General features: G+C 31.9%; 1 protein-coding gene across 1 annotated transcript; it reads left to right on the top strand.

The window, feature by feature from the left end:
• Positions 1–226: 226 nt before the first annotated feature.
• On the top strand, positions 227–25877 carry LOC143256958 (N-acylglucosamine 2-epimerase-like). The gene is made up of 9 exons (XM_076514883.1): positions 227–331; positions 5865–5956; positions 10734–10809; positions 11740–11985; positions 15384–15608; positions 17616–17697; positions 21662–21969; positions 25140–25227; positions 25547–25877. Exons 1-9 carry the CDS (start codon positions 320–322, stop codon positions 25618–25620), a joined length of 1203 nt encoding a protein of 400 aa, XP_076370998.1. The 5' UTR covers positions 227–319; the 3' UTR covers positions 25621–25877.
• Positions 25878–26120: the final 243 nt, after the last annotated feature.

Here is a 26120-nt window from a genome sequence, read left to right as displayed (position 1 = left end):
AAACATTCAAAACCTTTGACCTTATGAAGATAGATAATTCTGCAAAACCATTATCAATGATGGGAATTTCACAATCAAAGCCATAGTGGTAAAATTTTCGCCTTTAGATGCTGTCTCTCATCTGAACAGACGTCTTCGTAGCAGTATATGGGCTCTAAAGTATTGACTGTATAGTGTATGTAATATTAGGTCATAACCTTGACACTATTTAGCTTTATTATGTTACAACTACATTTTGACATGACAACTGCCAACGTGAATACTTCCCATTTCGTTAACACTACATCAACCAGAACACAGCACGAAAACTGGATTAAAAATGGCGTTACGGGTACGTAAAAGAAAGAATATACAAGTTTTCAGGTCGTATTCATTTTGTAATAGCAGATATGTACTGGGTTATTTATTTCAGATAGTTCTTTTTAGCGACACAGCCACTTAACTGATAACTGTAGGTCATTAAATCTATTTTAATAATAATTGAAGGTAAACTAGTAAATAAAAATCTATTTTTAAATCATTAAAGTGATAGATATAAATTATCTTGTAATTTAAGATTTATACTAATGAAACTGGTTCCAGAGTTGTATGTTATTTGAAACAAATTAAAAGTATAATTAGACATTTAAAAAGTTACAACAGTTAGACAAATTATTTACGTATGGTTGAATACGTATGGCTAGAAATTTATTTCTCAAATGTTTGAAAAGCAATTTGCAACAATGACCAAAATTAAAAAGTAACATAATTAGAACAATGTATTAATTGAAGTAAAAACCAGAACGTAATAAATAATGAAATAGTGTAAGGGTTTTATTAATATGATAAAAACATTTTAGTTTCACTTCTTCATGGCCAGGTGAATTAAGGCACTTGACTCGTAATCCGAGGGTTGTGGGTTCGAATTTCTGTCACATTAAACATGCTCGCCCTTTAAATTGTGGAGGCGTTATAATATAATTGTCAATCCCACTATTCGTTGGTAAAAGAGTAGCCCAATAGTTGGCGGTAGGTAGTGATGATTAGTTGCCTTCCCTCTACTCTTACACTGTAAAGTTAGGTATGGCTAGCGCAGATAGCCCTTGTGTAGCTTTGCGCGAAATTAAAAAAAACCAAAACACTCGATCAAGATATTAACAGTGTGTGTTTTTCCTTATAGCAAAGCCATATCGGGCTATCTGCTGAGCCCACCGAGGGGCATTGAACCCCTGATTTTAGCATTGTAAATCCGGAAGACTTACCGCTATACTAGCGGGGAACAATTTGAACTGTCACTAACAAACAGTTGAGTAAATATTTGTATCATCTTCAAGTGAACTACTCATGCCATGACCTATTTATTATGCGCGACTTTACTAGTTTATTGTAAAATTAAAACTTCAGCTTCTCCTGAAAGGTTATTGATTGGAAGAACTTTTGTGAAACTTAAAGATAAGGATGCCATTATTAGAGGTAAGAACATAATAAATAATGAAGTCCTAGTTAATTCTAAAGGTAAAATTGCAAGATATGAAGCTGCACAAGTAGAAATCTCATTCAAAGAGCGTGAAATGTGCATACCTTTGAGATAAGACATTGGGAACCTGATGCCAAAACTTCACATAAAGTGAGATTACAGTCTTACTTGCAGGAGATGTATAATTAGAGTTGCGAAGGTTTTACAAATGAGCTATACCACAAGCTACGTGATTTGATCACATAATACTAAGCAGACATCATCATTTAGGCCAGACAAATAAAATATATCAAAATATTTATACTGAAAATGCAGCCTCAATACATCAGACTGCTAGATGAATCCCTATTGCAAAACAGGCTGAGATTAAAGAAATAGAACCTATTAAAAAGCAAGGAGAAATAAAATCGAGTAATAGTTTTTTGGGAATCATTTACCATTCTATTGAAGAACAAGAGTTGACTCATAGAGGTCTTTGTAGACTACCATAAGGTGAATGGAATAAAAAAAAAGGATTCGTACCCACTGCGAAAGATTGACTCTATCTTGGATGCTTTACTTGGCTCAGAATAGTTTTCAACACCGAATCTAAAGAGTGGATACTGATGCGTTCACGTTAGAAAACCAGGGGTAGAAAAGCCTGTCTTTACTACAATAAATATGTTATAACAATTTTCGGTGTTACTATTTAGGTTATTTAAAGTACCTGGCACATATTAACTACTACTAGAATATTTCTTCTATGGATTACCCTGACATGTAAAATTTTCAATAATACTTGTGTTACTTATGTATTATAATTTATCCAGGACTAGCCTCCAATTTATTATGTTACGTATGTGACGTACTACGATTTCAAATAGCCGGAAATTTAAATTTGAATCTGGAAGTTAATTAAATGTTGATATTATCAAATTTAAGATATTTGCCTACAAGATTGATACAAAAAGTTTTCTTTTTTAAAACAAATATACTTTAATATACAAACAAGAATACAATTTATATTAACATTTATTACATATATATGACTTATATAAAAATGTTTTACAAACCTACAAACAATATTGAGTCTTTTGTCTTATCCCGAACTTCCTTGACACTGTATAAAAGGTTCGCAATGAGCGAATTAATTTTGGATTTATATAGGCCCGGCCCGGCATGGCCAGGTGGTTTAAGTCGTTCGACTCGTAATCTGAGAGTAGCGGGTTCGAATCCCCGTCACACCAAACATGCTCGCCCTTTCAGCCGTGGGGGTGTAATAATGTAACGATCAATCTCACTATTCGTTGGTAAAAGAGTAACCCAAGAGTTGGCGGTGGGTGGTGATGACTAGTTGCCTTCTCTCTAGTCTTAGGCCCGGCATGGCCAAGGGTGTTAAGGCGTGCGACTCGTAATCTCAGGGTCGCGAGTTCGCATCCCCGTCGCGCCAAACATCCTTGCCCTTTCAGCCGTGGGGGCGATATAATGTAATGGTCAATCCCACTATTCGTTGGTAAAAGAGTAGCCCAAAAGTTGGCGGTATGTGGTGATGATTAGTTGCCTTCCCTCTAGTCTTACACTGCTAAATTAGGGACGGCTTGCACAAATAGCGCTCGAGTAGCTTTGTGCGAATTTCAAAAACAAACAAACCCTCTAGTCTTACACTGCTAAATTAGGGACGGTTAACGCAAATAGCCCTTGTGTAGCTTTGCCGAAATTTAAAAAACAAACAAACTTACGTTCGAGAATCTCATACAAATTTAGAGAATAGGCTAGACTTTTACAATACATATATGTGTTTCTAAATATATATTCAACTAAAAGAAACATAGACAGTAAAATAAATACATTACAGTTAATCCATTACAAGTATCATGGACTAAGAAAAGTGGTTGATCATTTGAAGAAAGTGATCTTTAAGATGAATATCGTGAAATATGAGCTGCATAATTAATAAGTGAGTTTTCTTGGGCAAATAGTCAATGGAAAGATCCAGCCAAAATTTATATACTCCAAATTAGCCAACAACACAAAGTGCGTATGCAGTAAGATGATTTCTTTAACTTTGCTCTTATTAGCATCATTTTGTAAAATAATTTCCTGAGATAGATTTTACTACTAAACTAAACAAGTTTCTTAAACTGCTGACTGTGAACAAAAAGCTGAAAAAATAATTAACTGCTTCTCCTGTATTTCTGATGCACCATCCTGAAGAATTTATATTACTCTGTGAAAAGTGGAATGCATAACATAATAAAGACAAGTAACTTAAAGTGCAACAAAGCAAAATAAAAAATGGGACATCGACACATGGTAATGATGATGATGATGAAGAGTTAATATGCTAAATACTTAACAAGAAAATGCTCAGGCAGAATACACGAATATGAAGTCAACAATTCTGTTTCTCATGTGGGTATAGAGTGATCTTCCTGAAAAAAATGACACAGTACAGTCTAAATGCAGAGATCTACTGGGAACAATTAGATACGATAGAGCATACGAGAATACTTGTTGCATCACAAGTAGAAAAAAATTACAACTATAGTTAGTACCTTCATAGTTATTACAATAACAGGCACTCTGTAACCTCTACAACATTTTAACAGATGAGCACCTAAGTGTTAAGAAGACATTAGAAAGAATAAAAGAAAACTTCTGTAATGTTCTATGCTAGTCATGTGTAGACTATTCCTGCAAATCGTGTGAACTGTGTACTGTCAGCAAAAAGAATCATGAAATAAATAACATCAATACCTACAACAGTACTGTGTTGGAGCAAACTTTTAGAGAGCTACTATTAACAAGCTTTATTCTCTTCCACACATTAACAGCTGAAGCAAATGCATCTTGGTGGTGATGCACTATTTAACCAAATAGCTAGAAGCATATGTTATTCCCGACCAAAACACAAAAATTCTTGTCAAATAGCTTGTAAATGAATTCATTTCAAGGTCTGGAGTACCAATGAAACTTGGCTCTTATAGAGAATAGAACTTTGAATCATTCTTTTTTTGTGTAGATGTGTCAAATCTTTGCAATAAAAAAAGACCAAACAAGCCCCCTCCATTAGACTGGCTGAAAAATGCAACTATATTTTTAAAATCACTTAGATATTTATGTAGATCTACATCAAACAATAAGGGATCAAGAGTTTTCACTTATACTCACAGTTATTACATGATGCAACAAATCATTGGTATTTTGGATAGAATTTAACGTATTATTATACATTCTGCTTGTAAGATGTCAATCTGCTGAAGGACCATAGTTTCGCATCGAAACCATTTCAAAAGTACAATCAAGGGTGGAGTAACAAGTGTATTCTCTCAAATACCCACCTAAAGATTAATCCCTCAGTGACAAGATAGCAAATGTTGATAAGGAGAAGAGATCACAGCAAAAGCCATAGAAAAAATTCCCAAAAGCATTTGATGATTCGACAGTTTAGAAAAAGAAAGTATTGAAAGAATATTTTGTTTTCTTTATCAAAATTTTATTATATCTTGTATCATATAATTAATTAATCATTTCATTGTCCTAATGTCTATGATTATTAATGTTAATTTTGAAGACTTACTTTATTCATAATTATAGAAGTGTAAACTGGATGTACTATTATTATTATTTGTAATAGGACTTATTAAGATATGGAAGGGGATAAGTGTTGTAGACTAAGTTTTTAATATTTTAATTTTTGATGCCCACTAAAGGAGGTTAAACATCACGTGATTATCATATAGCTCATTGGCTAGAATATTCTGAAATATGAGAAAGGTTGTTGTTGTTGTTTTGAATTAAGCACAAAGCTACGCAATAGGCTGTCTGTGCTCTGCCCACCACGGGTATCGAAACTCGATTTATATCGTTGTAAGTTCGCAGACATACCGCTGAGCCACTGAGGGGCATTAGAAAGGACACCGACTTCAATAATGCAAAAATTCCAGCTAAACTTGAGTATAAAGTTGTTAATTCATTGTGCAGTTGGTGTTAGTTAGTTGAGTGCAGCAAAAATTTAGTTTCAGACATAAACTAAGTTCACAAGTAACTGATTGATATTATTTATTTATAAAGTTAACCCCATCTATAGCTTATTGTTAATTACATTATATAAACTTAAATTTGTAGAACATAAAGTTGAAAAAATGAATTGTGTTTCTTTAATTAAGTGAGCTGGAGATGGGATTATTTTATTTTAATAACCAAGAACCTGCTAGCTGATAGAAACCATTACAAAAAGGGTATCTTTGAATTTTAAAGTGTTTATTAGATGCTACATTAATTTAAATATTTAGTTAATTTTATTTTAAAAATGCAAAGATAGTTCACTTCATTTGAATGTAATTGTTTAAACTTACAGAAGTCCTAGTCTAGGAGAAAGAAAACTTCTCATGAGTATTTACTTACAAATACATTTTTATTTCATAAGGTATGGATGGAAAACCATCTGCAAAAAGTTTCTGATGAGTTAGATAGAGTAATGAATTTTTGGTTGAAATATTCTCATGATGAGTTATACGGGTAAGTCATTTATTTTTTCTACGATGTGTAATCCTATCTTCTTCCTCTCCATAAATTTACAGCAACAATATATCACAATAGTAGTTAAAGGGTCACTTGACAGAAGGAAATTTTCATGCTACCATGACATTTGATGACAATTATTGTTGTTAAAGAGTGTGTTGTTAGTGGAGGAGATGACATTATAATTTTACGAAGTGGCACCAGAAAGCAATTTTCTTGAGTTGGGATAATAAGTGAATGCATCAATTTTATTATCTACTGTTATCTCTTATGCTTGGGCATTCCGACAACTAAAAAAATTCGTCATACGTTTTTGTTTAGTATAAACTAAATATAACTTTTATGACACAGTAACTTAAGGAGAACAGTGTAATATTATTATATAGGATCTAATTGACTAGAAAGTATACAAGAATCGTACAGTAATTGAAATGCACATGTTGAAAAAGTCCCCTCATATTTTGAGAAATAGCATATCACGAATACACATTTAGTGTTTTATATCACTTTGTAGGGTGAAAAAAAAAACTATGTTTACTGACCTTTAAATTCAGTCGCATTCAAAACCTTAATGAAATATTTTGATAAGTCTGACTAAATGTTCATTAGGATTGAAGTGTTCACAGTGTTTGGAGTTTACTTCTGTCATTTACGTTCGAGATTAATGGCTCTCACACAGAAAAGGAAAGGAAATATATGTGTAAGTAGTTTTAATAGAGATTTGTCAAGATATGCATAACGATTTGGGGAAATATTTAAAGTAAGATTAGAATATATATTTTCTACAAGAGTAACGGTTACACGTAACTTTACTTAGATTCTTTAAGAATAACCTCTAGAGAAACAAATCAACTTTTAAAGCTAAAGATTGAACTACTGTGTATTAGTAAGAGATTTAAATAAGAATTTTTTTTCAAGATGGATAAGGTTATACAAAATATTAATAATAAAAATTGAAAACAATTGAATTATGGATAAGTATTTTACATATAAAATGCAAACAAATATGCCATGCAAGTTGGTTACAGAAGCTAATCTATAATCAGTATATTAACTGTTTACTAAATTAATATATAATTCATTAGCACAACCAGTGATGGAAGAACAATGTAACTATCATATTTAGCTCAATATTTATAAAAATGAAACTTTATGTGTGTTAAAAATATTCAGAATCACACATCCTACATATCAGCTACGGCTATTTATGTAGATCCTTTAAAACCAACATTAGTAGAACAATTATACAGTTTGACTTATAAATCTAAACATGAAAATTATTTTAAATTATTTAGAGATTCTAGTAATCGTCCTTCTCAGAGTGAATAGAGGTTAGATATTATATCAGTTATAGAAACGAGAACTAATGAATTAGCAATAAGTGTTTTACATATGAAACATTAGAAAATTACAAAACTGTGTCATGCAAATTAAATACAGAAACAAACATTATAATCAGCACATTAACTGTGTTCGTAACATCATCTATCTTTGTAAAATATATGTAATACAATCAAAAATTATAATGTTAACCATAATAATGAGAACTAGAGATTAAACTTGCATATTTAATGTAAGATTTACTTATAAAGCGAAACTATAATTGTGTTAGAGACTACAAAAATTGTAGAAATATATAATACATAAATTAGATGAATTATTAATTTTAAGACTGTTTCTTACTATAAAATTGATGTATGTTTAGACACATCGATATATATTGATCCACCTCTGGCGGCTCACTCATAAACTATCTGTGTGCTCGTATCTGTCTATTCGTGATATGCTATTCCTCAAGATATGAGGGGGCCTTCCCCCTCATATAATAAATCTCCCTCTGGTGCCACTTCTTGAAACTACGATTTCACTCTATCTCTTCGCAATGCGTTCTTTGACAGCAGGCAACTTCCTGCTAATGTAACCTTTTACATGAGTTGTGCATAAACGTTATAAAGCATTGTAGAATGGTTTTGAAAAATTATATAAGCTAATAAACGACTTCCGTTATAGTCATTTATTGTGTAGTCAAATACAGACCCTTTTAACACTAATATTATTACGCATAGTTTTTCCAAGATTGAAAGCAAAAATGATACTGATCAAGCTGAAAACAGTTAAAGAGAAAAATAACGCTTTATTAGAACAGAATCAGAATTATCCAAAGCTAAAGTACCACTGTGGAGACGACAGTGAAGAGATGGTAATATAGCCTTGATTCTACAACTTTTATAATAATGCGTTGTAAAGCAAAGAAAATTGCTTCTCAGTTATTGAGAGCATTTTTGACCTAAGTTGCCTAAACATATATCCAGTTCAACACAATGCAATTGCTTTTGAACTGATTTATAAATTTACCCCAGTGATATAAATAAGATAGACATGGTAGACGTGGTATACAGAAGTATAAACATAAAATGTTTTTATATTACAAATGCAGATAATATACTATTTCATAAGTATAGTTTGTTTGTCTGTTTGAAGCTCAGCATAAGGCTATCTGTGCTTTGCCCACCATAGGTATCGAAACCAAGTTAATAGCGTTATAAGCTTCTTCATTTGGATTGTTTGTTTATTTTGAATTTCCAGCAAAGGAACACGAGGGCTGTCTGCGCTCGCTAGTCGTCTCTAATTTCGAAACATTATTAATGGTAATATTACATTATGGTCGAAAAGAAATGCTTCTATTAGTTATCTCTAAAAACCATTTGTAAATGGTTTTCATTTTCATAAATATTTATTCTAAAAACTTCTTTATTTTAACCTGTATATCTAACCACATATCTACAATTTAAAGTTAAACGTAAGAAAAAATTATAAAAGTATGTAAAACAATAAAATTGCTTCCTCATTACCTGAACATTGAGAGAAATTTATATAATTTAAAATAATCAAAGTAAAGGTGTTTTTAATACAATAATTTTCAAATGAAAAAATTTGTTGTTTTATTTTGCATTCTCGATTTTGTTTTCTTTCTCAGATGTATGACTTTTAGCAAAGTCTTTAGCTTTGCACTGTTTTTGTTTTGTTCTTTTGTCTCAAGGAGTAAGTGAAAAAAAAAGTAATCTTTGTTATTGTTATTTCAATAGCACTTCTCTTACTTACAATAACCCGCACAATCCAGGGTTCACTTTCATATACGTATGCAATTTTGAGAAACATGGGCCGAGTGCTAGCTTGCGAGCTGCGAACCAAACAATTAAAAGTATTCGACATATTGTTGCTGAAAACGTTACATAATTGTTCGTACATTGTAAAAGTGACAATCAATTCCATTATTCGTTTGAAAAAGTCATAAAAATGATTCGTTACCGTGAGTGCTTATACTGGGTTTTCATTCCTTTTGTCAATAATTCAAAGCTTGAAAAATTCCTGAGCAAGAAAAGTGCAATAATTTAGTACCTCAAGTGACTTACAGAACTTTCACATTTGAGGCCAGGATATTATTCAACAATAATACAGTTTGATTATATAAGATTTTTATTAGTTTAATTACATTGCACAACAATTTTTTTTAAAAATGTTTTGCTTCCTGAAAAGTGTTTGTTAATTGTGACAGGTACCTGGTGGGTATGCACAAATATAGTTTTGGTTTTGCTTCATCACGTAAGAACTCTGCGAAATAGACAGTTAACTGTTTACCAACAATAACGTATTTAATTGCGTTTGTGTTTCTAATACACTATTAAATTCAACATAATTAAAAGTGTTTTGCTCCTGATTTTCGTTTGTATTCAATGTCCGGTGCACCACGTTGCAGTGTCCAACAGTAGTCAGCAAACATTGACGGATTCCAGTTGCCCTGATATCGTTTTTCCATTGTAGCAATGTCCTGGTAAAACTGAAGAATTCGATGAAACGGTACGTGATGGGCAAATTTGGATGTGACTTTCGCGATCAGGAGCACAAATCTATAAGGAACACCCAACAGTGTTCATGAAGCAAAAACTTTGTTGTGCAGTGTTATTATTAAGCGTAAAACTACATCATGGGCTATTTGTACTCTGCTCACCGTGGGTACTAAAACTCGATTTTTAGTGTTACAAGCCTTTAGGCTTACCACTGAGCCATCCAAAGGCATTAAATAAGGCCAAAAACGTGATCCCTATTGTTTACTGTGGGAACATATTTAAAGAAGAATATTTATATTGCAAATATGTTATGTATTTTTTCTCAAAGCTATTTATTTCTTTAATTTAAAAATTCAATAGTAAGGATTTATTATGTATTAAAACATCTTGCTTTGTCTTCTTATTCAAATAAACTAAAACCTATTACTAGAGATATCGAAGATCAATAACAAAGAGGAAAGCGTATCATCTTTTTTCACGTACAGAATGTCAAATAATAATACAAAAAATAAATACTGTTCCAAAGCCTTAAAGAGATGTCGATGGTATAAAAGCTTATCTAATCATTTGTTAAAAACTTGCACATTAAATGTATCTTTTAATAAATATGTTTTTACTCTCTAACAAATAACATCCGCTGGAATCTCTGTCATTTGTAAGATATTTAATTTGAACTAGGTTAAACAAATGGTTATCTGAAAATCTATTTTGTGGAACGTGGATTTCATCTCGATGACGAATGTCAATTAAGATGCCGTGAGATGTTTGTTTGTCGTTTGAAAACCACCGCTACATTGAACTTTGGTTATACACGTTCGTAAGACAAGTCGGACATTATTTAAAGTTCGTTGCTCTTAACATTGTTTGTAACAATTACTATTTAACTTCAAAATTATGTAGACATGAATAACTGCTTTAATTTATAGGGGCTTCTTCTCTTGTATCGGAAAAAATGGCCAACTTTACGATACCCTAAAGTTTGGATGGTTACAAGGAAGACAAGTGAGTTTTTGAAATTGTTCACTGTTATATATATCTATATAATTTTAAAAAGCAAAGTATTTCAGAAAGCAACATTAACATTAACGATGTTAATTGTCGGCTCAAGAGTATGAGATACACTTTAGTAGGACACAAAACTAATATGGTACCTAAATATTTTGTATTGTAAAATTATCGAAAAAACTTTGAACGTTATTAACATAATTATAAATACAGTTCTATAGTTTTTTCAATTTGAAAAGTGATTTAGGCCTAAAGACTATAGCTTAGTTCGTGTTATTGAGCTACACATCTAAACATAAATCTGTAAAAAAAAATATTTAAAACTAATAAATGTATGTGTTTCATCCATAGACATTGTCTTAGTTGTGATTTTACGCTGTAGTTACAGAGAATTTATTCTTTTCATGAAAATATTTTAGTAATTAAGGTTTTAAATTTTATTGATATTTAATCCTTATCTACAGATAGAAGAAAAACTAAATATTATTTAGCCAACTTAAGCCCATACAGCTTAAGTTCTTTCAACAGCTGTTGCATAGCTCTTGTTTAGGACCCCAAACTGCATAACGGATCAATTATAAATGCTTCAAATAATATAGCTACATAAATCTCATTACGTGTTTGAGTTTCCAGCAAACTTAATTTGACTGAAAGGAACTAGATAAGAAGAAAAGAAATAGGCTGTAATTTTTATTTGAATTGAAATTGATTTTATTAAATGCCTCATTACATAATTCTCTTCTCCTGAGTGTTACTAACAAACCATATTTACTGCCACGACAAAAAAAAAAAAAAGGCAAAACAGATGTTCCGCTTTAATACTTATAGAAATAAGTAACTAATCATAGCTATTTAACTGACTACATGGTTTCTCAACAGTCTGGCTAACAAACTTTTCAATCCAGTTCTTTTTTTTTTTTCATTCAGGTTTGGATGTATAGCCGACTGTACAATGAGTTGGACCGCTACAGGAATTCTAAAATCCTAAACGCTGCCATTCGAGGAGCTGAATTCATGATGGCAAACTTGAAAGATAAGAATTCAAAAAAGTGTTATTTCTCAGTTACAAGAAACGGTCGACCAGTAAAGATCCAAAGAACAATATTCACAGAATGCTTTTATGCTTTGGGTTTGTTAGAGCTTGGAAGAGCAACAAAAGACGAGAAATACTTGGTAACAAATTTACTAATAATATTTGGTTACATGTTAAATATTAGTCTTTACTGAAACCTATAGCAGGTTAATCACAATCACTTTAAACAATTTTGCAATATGAGGTGACTTAGCACAATAGATGCTAGCAGTAGCGTCACACGTGACACATTAAGCATATATTTAGTCCACAACAAATTTCAGCTCATTAAACAACAAACTGATGACTGAAGGAACATAAAAAGTCTACATGAAAACAAGTATTAATAAAGCGACATTTTTAAATGATGTAGAATAAAAGGGCACAATATTTAGAAAGAAAGTCTTCAATGTTCTCCATTAATTAGAAAAAAATTGCAGAGCAGTGTAAGTGAAACAATAACGACCTCCAAAACTATACCCCAACCCAATCTGTCTTTTCCATAAAATGAAAACTACAATTACGAATGCGAACTTACCAATAAAAATAAAAAAACATTGCAGTAAAACTGGATATTTCTCTTGATATCAATAACAATAAACTATAAGTTAGAAAACAATTAAAATTCAAAAGCTTCAGACCCCATCTGAGCTTTGACTCAACGGCTGGTTTCGTAATAAAGTGATCCAACAAATTCATATCACAGCAATTCCATTTCAACACGTACTTCTGAACTTCCAAAGTGTAACTAAAGCGAACTGTTATGCCTTTAGTATGATTAATCGCAGTTTTCGTAGCTGACGTCCATATATATTAGAGGGTTTGTAGATAGCTTGTCAGCCAATATATATATGGTCTAAGATTGATCACTCTGCCCAATGCGGAAACAGATGTTACAATGGAAATTGCGATATTGAGTAATGGTATATAATTAAGGTAATCAGACTGATCATAACTGATGATAGTCAAAGTAATTTTAAGGGTAAAGCAGGATCTAGAGAATAGTTCTCATGCAATGTGTTTAAACCCACTGTTAAAGATATTTTACTTACATTTTCGAAAAAGTTATCACTTTGAAAAAATACTAAGAAATATGTTTCTGCTCCAAACTAATATTTTGGTATTATTGCGAGGTACTGATGTGGTTTCTTGATGAATAACATATTAATTTAAATTGCTGCTCTTCTGTAAAATAAATCACTCTCAGATCTCGGTTCATTTGGAAAATTTATTCTTTCGTATTTTTAAAAAAAAATTCCCTCAAAATTAATTTACAGTTTTTCTCATATCCCACCAAAATCGCCTGTGAATAGATAAATGCATGAATAGTTTTAAGCTTCGGATTTTATGGAAGTTAATAACGGCCTATTTTGAGGCTGAATATCGAATAAGTACTGCAGTAAATCTTGTGCATTTCATATCGTTACTATATTTTAGTATGCACTGAAAAAGTCCAAATTCAAAGTATTAACATCCAAATTGCCGTTTTAAATTTACACTCAGTATTATAACATTATGCATAAGAAGTTTGTTTTGTAACATAAACTGAATAATCAATCTTCAGTACGTCTGTACCTAGCTGACCCAGCATGGTTATCATGCTAAATTGTAAAGTTTGCATCTCGTTATAAAACAAAATTATATTTTACATATGGTTAAATGATAATAGTGATACAATTCTCACAATTCGATTAGAGTATCCCACAAATTAGTGGTCACTGCTATTATATATGTAAACACGCCTGGTATGGGTAGAAAAAACACTAGAGGAGTGAACAACGTTTCGACCTTTTCCGGTCATCGACAGGTTCACAAAGAAAGAAAGGGTTACTGACCGGTAGCTGACCACATGTTTGAAGGCAGTTGTGTAATTGAGTGTAGGAATGTAGAAGGCGTGCTTAGATGTTGGATATATCTATTAATATAGGTATAAAGGTGTTCCTTTGTATTTGTTTATTTTGGGCTTGAGTTGTTGTATAAGTAAGGCTTCCTTAATTTTGCCTTTGTTTATGTTTATTTCTTTATTTAGTATTTGGGTGTTTTCTGTGGTTATGTTGTGTTTATTTGAATTGCAGTGTTCGAAAATGTGTGAAGGTGACTTTTTGTGTTCTTTGAACCTGGTTTCCATTTTTCTACTTGTTTCTCCAATATAGAAGTCGTGACAGTTATCACATTGTATTTTATAATTAATGCTGATGTTGTGTTTGTCAGCGTAGTTTTTACATAGTATAGACCTTAGTTTTGTGTCTAGTTTTGAATAAATTTGGTATTAACTGGAATATCATATTTTGTTACTAGTTTTTGCCAGATGTTGGTTATTTTTCTGCTGATGTCGGGAATATATGGTATGCAGCAGTTTATGGCTTCGTGATTTTTTTTAAATCGTGGGACATATTTACTTTTGTTAGTTGATTCTGCTTTTTATCTAGCTGTGTGCGAATAATGTTTTCTATGGTTTGTGGAGGAAACTTGTTGATGTTGATGGAGTATTGTTTTATTTTGTCTAATTCGTCGTTAATTTTATCTGGTGAGCATAGTTTTATGGCTGTGTTTATTTGATTTCTTAGTACAAACTGAAACGCTTGTAAATTGTTTTAAATGATGAAACGTGAAACCATTGGAAACTGCTGTTTAATAAATCTTGCACTCGGTGACTTTTAAGAAATCTGGAAATCATTAACATGGAGGTTCATGATGACGAGACACCCACTTGAAATGAACATGTATTCCAAGGAGGGCTGGTATGAATATTAAAACTTTAATTAAAATAAAGTACAGAACAATGTTTCTACCTTCCTAGGTCATCTTCAGGTCAACCTAAAGCAACAGTTGTTTAGATTTAACACAAAATTGTGGGAATAAAATTAACAATAAATACATTGCTAAAAGCAGCAATTGATAGAACATGTAAAAAATTAAATCTCCACAATTAGGATAGTTTATACATGCTTTATTAAAGGAATTGGAACTTTAAGAAGGAGTTACATGTGTATAATTATGTACAGACTTCTCGCTAAAATACTACCACTTGCGAGTTTGCGGTCCTCTTATTATAACCTTTAACGGCAGCATTGGCTATGTAGTTAGGACACTTGTTCGCAATCTGAGAGGCTAAAGTTCGAATCCCCATCCCACCAGACATGTTTGCCCTTTCAGCTGTGGGGGCATTATATGTTACGGTCAATCCCACTATTCATTGGTAAAAGAGAAGCCGAAAAGTTTGTGGTGGGTGGTGATGGCTAGTCGCTGCCTGTAGTTTTTCTCTGTTAAATTAGGGACGGTTGGACAGATAGTCTTCGTGTAACTTTGCGCGAAATTCAAAATAAACAAAGTAACTATCACTAAGAAATTATAAGTTATTTTTACAATAATTCATTAATCTGCACATAATAAGCCTTTGCTTCAAGTTTTTCTTTTTTAAAAACATTTAATGACGTAATTTCAAGAATACAATTAAAAGTTATGATATCTGTTTCAAAGGATTTTTTTTTCCTTATAGGTAGAAGGACTTGCAATGATAGACCAAATAATCGATTGGGTTAAGACAGAAAATGCATTCCCTGGTCTTCCTAAGCTTAGCGGATCCTCTTCTGTTAATGTGATGAACGTTCCAATGATGCTTCTCTCCCTGGTAGACGAAATAGAAACCGTCATGGAAAAGCTTGAAGACAAGTATGCTCAAATCCGTGAGTGGTGCATCAAACAAATTCTGCAGCATGTGCAGGTCAGTTAGTTCATGTGTGTGTGTGTTTTCTTATAAAAAAGCTACTTCGGGCTATCTGCTGAGTCTACCGAGGGAAATCGAATTCCTGATTTTAGCATTGTAAGTCCATAGACTAACTGCTGTACCAGCGGGGAACAGTCATTCATGGTCAGATCTTGCGATATTCGACAGAAGAGAAAGTAAAATGGTTAAAAGCAAACAACAGATTTTTTACACAAAAAATAAGTTTCCTGCCGTCACAGCCATGCCCAAAATTTATTATAATACATATGTATACATTTTACAATTCAATAACCCTTTTAATGCTAATGTTAAAAATTTACATTTAAAAAAACGATTTTTATGTCTCAAAATTGCAACAAAATATAAATAAAAACCCAATGAGACTGGAAAAAAGTCTCATACACCCAACATGTTTTGACTTATATTAATGCTTTATCCTCAAGAGTGCAATGTTTGACAAACAAATACCATATATTTATACAATTTCCAGATCACCAACTTACATATTAAGGAATTTCATGCCATCTACTGCGAATATTTCCATCAGGTTCAACATTCTTATTTAAAAATTTAAATGCACTTTTTTCAAATTCATTTACATTTATACTAATTAAATATCCAGATTGTATTAAAATAACAGTTTTTTTTTCCATTGAGTTGTGTGTTTAGGTTCTCTAATTGGTTCTGCTACAAATGAAATAGTAATGTTATTGTTTTTACCATTTCTTTTATGTTAATTAATTATGAATTTTAAATTGCTTCTAATTTGTCCTATGTAAGCTATTTTATGTTCACGTGATATATATATATATATACCAAATTTTTCCATTAGGTCTGGCATGGTTAGGTGATTAAGGCACTCGAATCGTAATCTAAGGGTCGAAGGTCGAATCACCCGTTGTACCAAACATTCTCGCCCTTTCACCCGTGAGGACGTTATAATGTGCCGTCAATCTCACTATTCGTTGGTAAAAGAGTAATCCAAGAGTGGTGGTGATGATTAGCTGTCTTACACTGCTAAATTAGGAACGGCTAGCGCAGATAGCCCTCGTGTAGCTTTGCACCAAATTCAAACCAAACAAATTTTCTATAAAATTAATTTTATCTTTAACCATATTAACAATTTAGCTAACTTTGTTTATCGATTTGTATATCGGAAAAATATTCGTTTCTTTTTCAATTTTTTTCATTATTTGACAAGATAAGCCAAGTACAAATAATAGTACCAAATACTCTTTACTTTTTCAGCAAATAGTTGTAACTTCATATTTTTATCACTGTGTTTTAATTTTGTAACAAAAGTCAACAACATCAGGATTAAAACCTCTTTATACTGCTATGTGCTTAATTAATAATAACTCATTGTTAATATCATCCTGTTTAAAACATAATTTTGGTATACCATCCACATCAGAATAAAATACGGTAGTTTTTTGTGTGTTTTTTTATTTAATGTGACAAGATTATTGAAGTGGCGGAATTATTATAGAAGAAAGTGTTTGATAAACGGTAGTTTCCAACTTATCCTTGTTTCTACTAATTTAAGCATCCACAAACACAGTTAATTCATAAACCATAAACAGGATATCCTATACGTTTCTAGAGTGTCGTGAGGGCTATACTATTGTTTTCTAACTGTGTGAGCACAAACTAACTCCTTAAAATTCACTCTGAATATAAATACAGGAATAGAACACGATACGCTAGGTCAAATAAAACATTTATTATGATGTATTCAAAGGGAAAATCACTTACATATTCTTCCATTATTTTATTTACTCTACTCTTTATAATCCAAATTACAGTTTTTAGTATTGGGGAACTAATACGTTATTGAAATAATGTATTAAAGAAATGAAGAAAACAGTGAATTGTGTGATTGGTATATACAGTTTTTATTGTGCTAAACATTTAACAAATTTGAAGGCGTAAACGTTACAATTAAAAATATTACCGTTTTATTTTAGGAGCAAAAATAACTAAAAGCTCATCCAATTTTTATAGCGAAACGGAACTGTAATTCTGGAAAAAGTGTCCTCAGAAGGTAAAGAACTTCCTGGGTTTGATGGACGAATGTTCTGTCCAGGCAAGTTACTTTCGATTATAAAATTATTATAAAATAATACTGATTCACCGAGATAAACAGGTGTTAGTAAATTTATTCATTTAATGTTATTTTTTTATGTTTAATGTTTTACAAGATGATAACAAAACAGACAGGCCTGTATAGTTGAATTACATCTGTAAACAATTTGTCAAGCCTGAGATGACCTATATTGTGTAACAATACATATTTTCTATTATAAAGTAATATTAAACGTAAAAGAGTCAAAGTCGGAAACTAAGCAATTTTGTCTCAAAACTTAAATGTATGTAGTTTTCATCCTAATTGTTCTCAGTTATTTCTTTAAAGATATTCGAGCAGCCACAGTGACAAATTTCTATGCATAATAATATGTGACATTTTATTTCTTTTCAATATAATATTAAGTGTGATGGTATAGATGTCCCTTGCTTTATATTCTATACCTCAAGTTTTATCCAGTTATTGAATAGCATTCAGTTTTCACAAATTTGTATTGGTTTTAAAGTATAACAATAACAACAACTTCACATTTGAAATTTATCTTTCTTTTGATTTTATTCTTTGATAAAAACCTATTTAAAGTAGCTTGAATAGCATGTAATTGTTATGAAACGCCATGTTTGCTAGTTGTTTGGGCCCGGCATCGCCAGATGGGTTAAGGCGTGCGACTCGTAATCCAAGGATCGCGGGTTCGCATCCCCGTCACACCAAACATGCTCGCTTTTTCAGCCGTGAGGGCGTTATAAGTTACGGTCAATCCCACTATTCGTTGGTAAAAGAGTAGCCCAAGAGTGGACGGTTGGTGGTGATGACTAGCTGCCTTCCCTCTAGTCTTACACTGCTAAATTAGGGACGGCTAGCGCAGATAGCCCTCGAGTAACTTTGCGCGAAATTAAAAACAAACAAACAAACTAGTTGTTTGGAATTCGACTTAAATCCAGTTATCAATAAATTTATTTAAAATCCAGGCCTACAGTACTAAAATACTAAGTCTACAATTAGAATAAAGAATTAATTTGGTGACTGAAATTCAAAGTACAAATAACATTTTAATACAATATATTAAAATACTTGGTCACATCGGAGATACCAAAAATATTTTGAAAAGCTTTGAGTTTATTACCGTCCCTCAATTACACGGTTATACGACATTTCGCAGCCACAATAAAACTTAGTTGTACATTTTCTTCATTTTTACATGTTCAAAATTTTCAACTTTTAACAATATATTTTAATTTAATTTATATCATTATGTATTTTCACAAATGTTTACGCGACAAGATACATGTTACAGAGTAATATTGAGTTTATCAGAATACCCGAGTTGATGAGAAAGAAACAGAGAAACTCAGCTCACGTGCTGATAATTATCCTCCAAACATAACATGATCTCAAGGTATCATTTAACCTGTCCTAAGTGGTTCACCGGTAAATCTTCGTGCTCATACTACTAATAATGGCAGTGGTCACACCATAAATAGCCCATTCAGTAGCTTTGTGCTAAATAAACAAACAAAACGGCTGACCTTATATACTGAGGTTCGACATTAGCGGTGTAGTCATCACAGCTCATTCAATCACAAACAAAAATACAAACCTTCATCGACATTCTCGTAAACCGAATTGTTTTAAACAGTGTGTTAACAACAAATCATAGAAACAATGGATTGATTATAAATTATGCAGCATGAAGACTATGATGTTAATAATATTATGAAGTGATGAAAATTATGATATTAATAACATTATCGAGCGTTGAAAATCATGATATTAATAGCATTATCGAGTGATGAAAACTATGATATTAATAATATTATCGAGCAATGAAAACTATGATATTAATAATATTATCGAGCGATGAAAATCATGATATTAATAGCATTATTGAGTGATGAAAACTATGATATTAATAATATTATAGAGCAATGAAAACTATGATATTAATAGCATTATTAATATCATAGTTTTCATCATTAGATAATGTTATTAGTATCGTAGTTGATGTAAATACTCGGCTGGGTAATCATCTGCTGCCAATTTTTCTGGGTGCGAAATTGTCCGCTGCTGACGAGCTTAGCTGTCAAATTGTGGCTGCCAAGAGTCGGGTACGAAATTGCGGCTGCGAAATGTCGGGATACTCAATTATATTATCATCAATATCCATTACATTCTTAATACAACCAGTAGGTTATCAATTAATATGTTAAATGAAATATGCTCATACATAACTTTTTTGATACTAAATATTTTTACATCCAAATTTTAACTACATTATTCGACTAAGATAAATAGTAATAGCTAATTCCACGGAGTTTGAGCGTGAAAAACTTATAGTACAGATATGTTCAGTGGTGTTCTAGGTTTAGGCACAATTAAGTTTAGGCACAGTTAAGTCAGACAGCAACTGGATCAGTTCCTTCAATTGTAGGTTTGACAGTTTTTTTATATGAACCAGGAGACTTACTTTCAACAAAAAAACATGTTGTTTTTTATACAGATTTCTTAGGTATTCTTATGACTCTCATTCCGTTAACATTTCTTCTTTATGTTCCTATTATTTATTCGCCGTTATATTTCTTGATTCTTATATATGAAAATTACATTTTCCAAATCTTCTAGCATTTGTAGTTTAGCAAATTCTTCAAAACGAAAAATTGTTTTGAGAAATGATCTGCTTATTATATACTCTGAATAAATCGCACGTTACTTATTAACGTTTATTAATAAACGTTATAAATAAATAAACGTTATTCTGAAAATTAGTTCTGTATATACGTTATTCCTCAATAAATATCAGCCTGTGCCAAGTTTCTCTCGTTGTAAGTAGTGTTACAGGTAAACATACGAAACTTCGAGTACAAAATATCTAATGGCATACACGTAGAGGAAACTGTAAATACATCTAATGGTGTACATGTAAAAAGAAAAACCTGTTAGTAAGATGCAGAAAACAAAACACACCATGCTTTCTCTAAATAGCCACTGAGTTCCATATCTTGGTGAAAATAAAATTTTAGACAAAAGTGTGATCTTTAATAAAAGTTATGTCTTATTTTCATACAATTATGATAGTATATTAATTTTGTGTGAGATATATTTGTCATTATTCTAATTTTTCCCAAGAAGCGTTTTACTCAATCTACCCCACTGATTTTATACTAAATTTCGTTTGTTTGTTTGTTTTGGAATTTCGCACAAAGCTACTCGAGGGCTATCTGTGCTAGCCGTCCCTAATTTAGCAATGTAAGACTAGAGGGAAGGCAGCTAGTCATCACCACCCACCGCCAACTCTTGGGCTACTCTTGTACCAACGAATAGTGGGATTGACCGTCACATTATAACGCTCCCACGGCTGGGAGGGCGAGCATGTTTGGCGCGACGCGGGCGCGAACTCGCTACCCTCGGATTACGAGTCGCACGCTTTACGCGCTTAGCCATGCCAGGCCAATTTCGTTTGTAAAATTAAATACAAAAATGTGTCAATGATGTGAGAAAAAAACAAACCTTGGTACCCAACGATAACATGAAAATTGTAACCATTTATGAATAACTCAGACATACGGTTTATTTGCGATAATTTCTAATGAGTACCACATATTTTAGGCAACCAAAAATATCAGTTTAAAATTTTGAATTGTGTCGGTTATTAAAAATTTTTAAACGATTTTTCTGAGTTTTAAACACACTCTGATATTTCGGTGTTGTACAAAAATTGATCATATTGAGAACTTCATAAATACGAAAACTTTTTTTGTTTACTTATTGAGCATCATATTTCGTAACAGGTTTGTGTGTAAATATACCCACAGATATATTATTTGTTAAGCTAGACAAGGAACATTTGTAGAAGGGCATGAAAACTGGAGATTTTTATCACTGGGTCATTGACTTCCTAGAATATATACTTCATATTATTTTTAACGTCATATATTAAAATGAAAATAAGCATTATGTACTATCTTAGGGCACGCTATTGAAGCAGGATGGTTCCTCTTAAATGAAGCATTAAAAATGGGAGACAATGAACTCAAGAAAACAGCCATTAAACACTTCATCAAAGGATCTTACAACCGAGGGTGGGATGAAAAAAATGGTGGACTGTTCTACTTTCTTGATGTCGACGGTTTCTCTCCAGTTCAGTTAGAGTGGAGTCTGAAGTTATGGTGGCCACACACTGAAGCTATAATAGCTTTCTTAATGGCTTTTCAGTCAACAGGAAAACAGTATTTTGCAACTTTCTTTGATAAACTGTTCTCTTATACATTGAAGGAGGTATTAATTACTTCTCAAAATAATAATAACTAAATAAACCTATCCATTGCCTGTCTGTAAAATTTTATAGATACAACTGATATACATATGAGTTATCAAGTTGTATTTCTAGTTATTTCTGTTTTTCATTTGAGCACAAAGTTCCATTATATAATATATTATGAAGATATGTAATTTTCCTAACCTTTTTGTGGATTAACATAAACTTAGGTGGATAGATTTCAGTAAGTTTGAAAGGAATAAAATTAGAATCTTTATTATTTCAGTTTAGGTATCAAAATTCGTAATATTCAAGAACAAACTCAGTGTGTGTGTGTATATATATTGGTAGATGGTATAAGTAATGAATCCATATAACAAGTTATGCTATGAAGGATTTTGTTTTCTTTTCCTTCTTCTCTAATTCCTGATTATGTTTTTTCACGTAACCTCCTTTGGGCATTATGTTAAGTCACTAAGTTTTAAAGAAATGACTGGTTCTATTTGAGAACGTAATTCAAATTTTACTTCTAGAATTAAGGACTTGAAAGAGGAGGTCCTCATTTTTAATTACTAGTTTTTTATTACGCTTTTTTTCTGGATTGTGTACTTACCAAAGACAGGTTAATTTGTACCAAAATGTATGTCATTATCGCTTTTAAATTTCCATGGAATAAAATAACTTATTAAGTCATGCTTTCGTGATGACGAGAAAACCCACTTGTAGAGAAAATTATAACGACTGGTATGGGTAGAGAAAGCACCAGTAGAGGAGTGAACAACGTTTCGACCTTCTTCGGTCATCGTCAAGTTCATAGTCATGCTTTCGTTACGTTTATTTGTAGTGAATTTCGTAAAGAATACAGCATAATTGAAAAAGGTTTTAGTTATTGTTTTTGTTGAGCTATGTGCAAAGCTACAAGAGTGCTACCTGCATTATCCTTCATACTTTTGAAGTGATAGACTATAAGATAAGGCTGCTTGCTACTCAACTCCATTCACCGCCAGTCCTTAGGTTACTCTTTACAAAAGTATAGTTGGATTGACTGTAACAGTAGAGGCACTGTTTAAAGAGTGATCACGTGCGATAACGTGTGAAAATCGAGCGCCTTAACTAGTTGGCCATATCAGATCTCATTTCTAGTCAAAGTGTAAAACAAATTATTATATAAACATGATTGGAATAACTGCATAAGTTAATAGCGACTGATAATAAACGATTATAATATGAATTTCGTGTTCAGTGTTACTTATTAAGTAGTAATATATACATACGAATGCCTTTAGAAATCCATATGCAACTTATATAATTGATACAGCCAAAAATATTTTGTCTGATATCACTGCACAACAATTTTTTGAAAAGTTTTGCTTCCTGAAAAATGTTTGCTGATTGTGACAGGTACCTGGTGGGTATGCACAAATATAGTTTTGGTTTTGCTTCATCACGTAGGAACTCTGAGAAATAGGCAGTTAACTGTTTACCGGCAATAACGTATTTAATTGCGTTTATGTTTCTAATACGCTATTAAGTTCAACATAATTAAAAGTGTTTTGCTCCTGATTTTCGTTTGTATTCAATGTCCGGTGCATCACGTTGCAGTGTCCAACAGTAGTCAGCAAACATTGACGGATTCCAGTTGCCCTGATATCGTTTTTTCATTGTAGCAATGTCCTGGTGAAACTGAAGATTTCGGTGAAACGGTACGTGATGAGCAAATTTGGACGTGATTTTTGTGATCAGCAGCCAAAAATCTATAAGGAACACCCAACATTGTTAAAAAAGCAAAAACTTTGTTGTGCAGTCTGTTTTGTTGTTTAACTTTGTCTCACTTGAAGTTCTATTGTAAAACACTTTTGAGACTTACTTTGTTTTAATGGAAATAAGATATCTTTATTTTAAAAATATCTATAAAATAATAATAAAAAGCTGTACTAAACATTATTTTTGTCTAAACTTCACATCCTCCAACGTTGCCGGATACTTGACTTGCATGACTGGTGAGTAGTCTCGACAAACGAGGTGGTTAAGGCACTCGAATCGTAATCCGAGGGTTGCAGGTTCAAATCCCCGTCACATCAATCATGTTTCCCCTTTAAACCGTAGGGAGTTATAATGTGACAGTTAATCCCACTATTCGTTGGTAAAAAAGTAGCCCAAGAGTTGGCGGTGGGTGGTGATAACTAGCTGCCTTCCCTCGAGTCTTAACACTGCTAAATTAAATAGCTAGCTCAGATAGCCCTCGTGTAGCTTTGTGCAAAATTCAAAACAAACCAAGTTTCGACGAAATATAGTTTCATAATATTTTACTATTTGCTAAAATATTTAATGTTTTAATATCTTAATCATGTTTGCAATGAAACTTTTTAATACGCAATATCAACTTAACAATATGAGAACAAATTAGTCCATCAAGTATATAACTAAGCTGTTAGTTGTTTAAAAAATATACATTTTAAAATATTTAATACAAGCTATGAATGTAGCTAAAATATCTAAATTTCAACTGAGAAAATAAAAATTAACCCTAAATAACATTTTACCCCACTGTTTTTAACACAAATGTTTGTCCAATTAACTACCATTAATAACAGGACTGGGCAATGAAACATACAAAATAAAACTTTTTGTTCTACAAACATATTTGTAATAAAGTACAAATCTAAACAAAAGGTTATTTTCACTCTGCCCACTACCTGCATCGAAACTCGTTGTCTTGCATTGTAAGTTTACAAAAATACAGCTTGGCCACTTATTGGCTCTGTGTGCGTGTCTTTGCTTATATATTTGTATCCGTGTTATAAATACGAAGACTTATCGCTGTTTCAAAGGGAGGCCCAACATACTTCCAATACTACTATGAAAGCACAAACAAAGAGTTTTGAATATATATTTTTTTCTTAGAATGTTTGAATGAATATGTCTTTACTTTTAAAGATGAGAAATTGAGGAAAAGGTGTACGCAGTTTTATTGTTGAATTATCTTATTTTTCATTTCAGAAATATTTCTGTTGAACAACTTAAAAATAGCTCATTTTGATATAAAGATAAAAATACAATTTTAAGGTTTGTTTATGAAAAAGAATTTCGAATATAAAACAAGTGTGGTTTGTTCTATTTGTACTTTTACGAGTAAGCTACGATTTAAATGCTGTAGTTTATATTAAAACATATACTGTATTATATTCAGTTTTCTGATCCTGAAATGGGAGAATGGTACGGATACCTGACACGGGAAAACCATTTAAATCAGGATTTTAAGGCGGGACCTTACAAAGGTAAGTATATTTCAACACCCTCTAAATATTGCATTTTTACACGTCTTCCAAATGTCACTACATTTCAAATATACTTTGTTAACAGTTTTTTTTTTTCAAAAGTAGATATGTGTCATCATGTACTTGGAAAAACAGTATATTTTCAACTTTTCGTAGACTCTGTTAGTATAACTTACTACTTAATTGTGCATTCATTCAATTATCTGTTAAAATGTTCAATCAAAAACGACATCCGTACGAATATGTTTCATGTGCTGTTTTATCATTTTGAATACTATTTTTTATATCACGTAAATAGTAACATATTTTCGTATTTCAGGATGTTTCCACGTCCCTAGGGCTCTGATGATGTGTGAGATAATGCTGAAACAGATGTTAGACAAAAACAATTGACACAAGACATATAAAAGATGGTCCGGCCTATTACTGATTAGCTTAAAGCAAAATATTATTTTTAGCTATGTCAACAATTCTAATTTTTTTTTTTATTTTATAACAGAAAATAGAAAATGATATATTAAGTGGCCTTATAAGAGAACTGATACAAGAAACAGAGTTAACTATGGTAGAAAGAAAACTTCTTCTCGGTTTTAGTTATTGTAACTTACAATTCGAGAAATGAATAGAATAAATTGTTTCTCTCTTCCCAATTATTATGTAACATTTCATTGTATCATTGTTAAGACATTATGTGCGTGCCGGATTCTATTAGGTTGTCCAAAGATAAATGTCGGAATCCATACGACGACATTTAGAGCTAAATATTGAGTAATTTATCGTTGGTTGATTGGTTTAATCCAACGTTCGTGTGTTCGTCTTCACAAGGTGCCTTAATTATCTGCTGTTTCAACTCTAATTAGAGTAAGTGGCGCAACCCCTAAGGCAATGGACAA

This window comes from Tachypleus tridentatus, chromosome 7, assembly GCF_004210375.1.
Source record: "Tachypleus tridentatus isolate NWPU-2018 chromosome 7, ASM421037v1, whole genome shotgun sequence".
Classification (NCBI taxonomy): Eukaryota; Metazoa; Arthropoda; class Merostomata; order Xiphosura; family Limulidae; genus Tachypleus; species Tachypleus tridentatus.
This window is presented reverse-complemented; position numbering and strand designations above follow the sequence as displayed.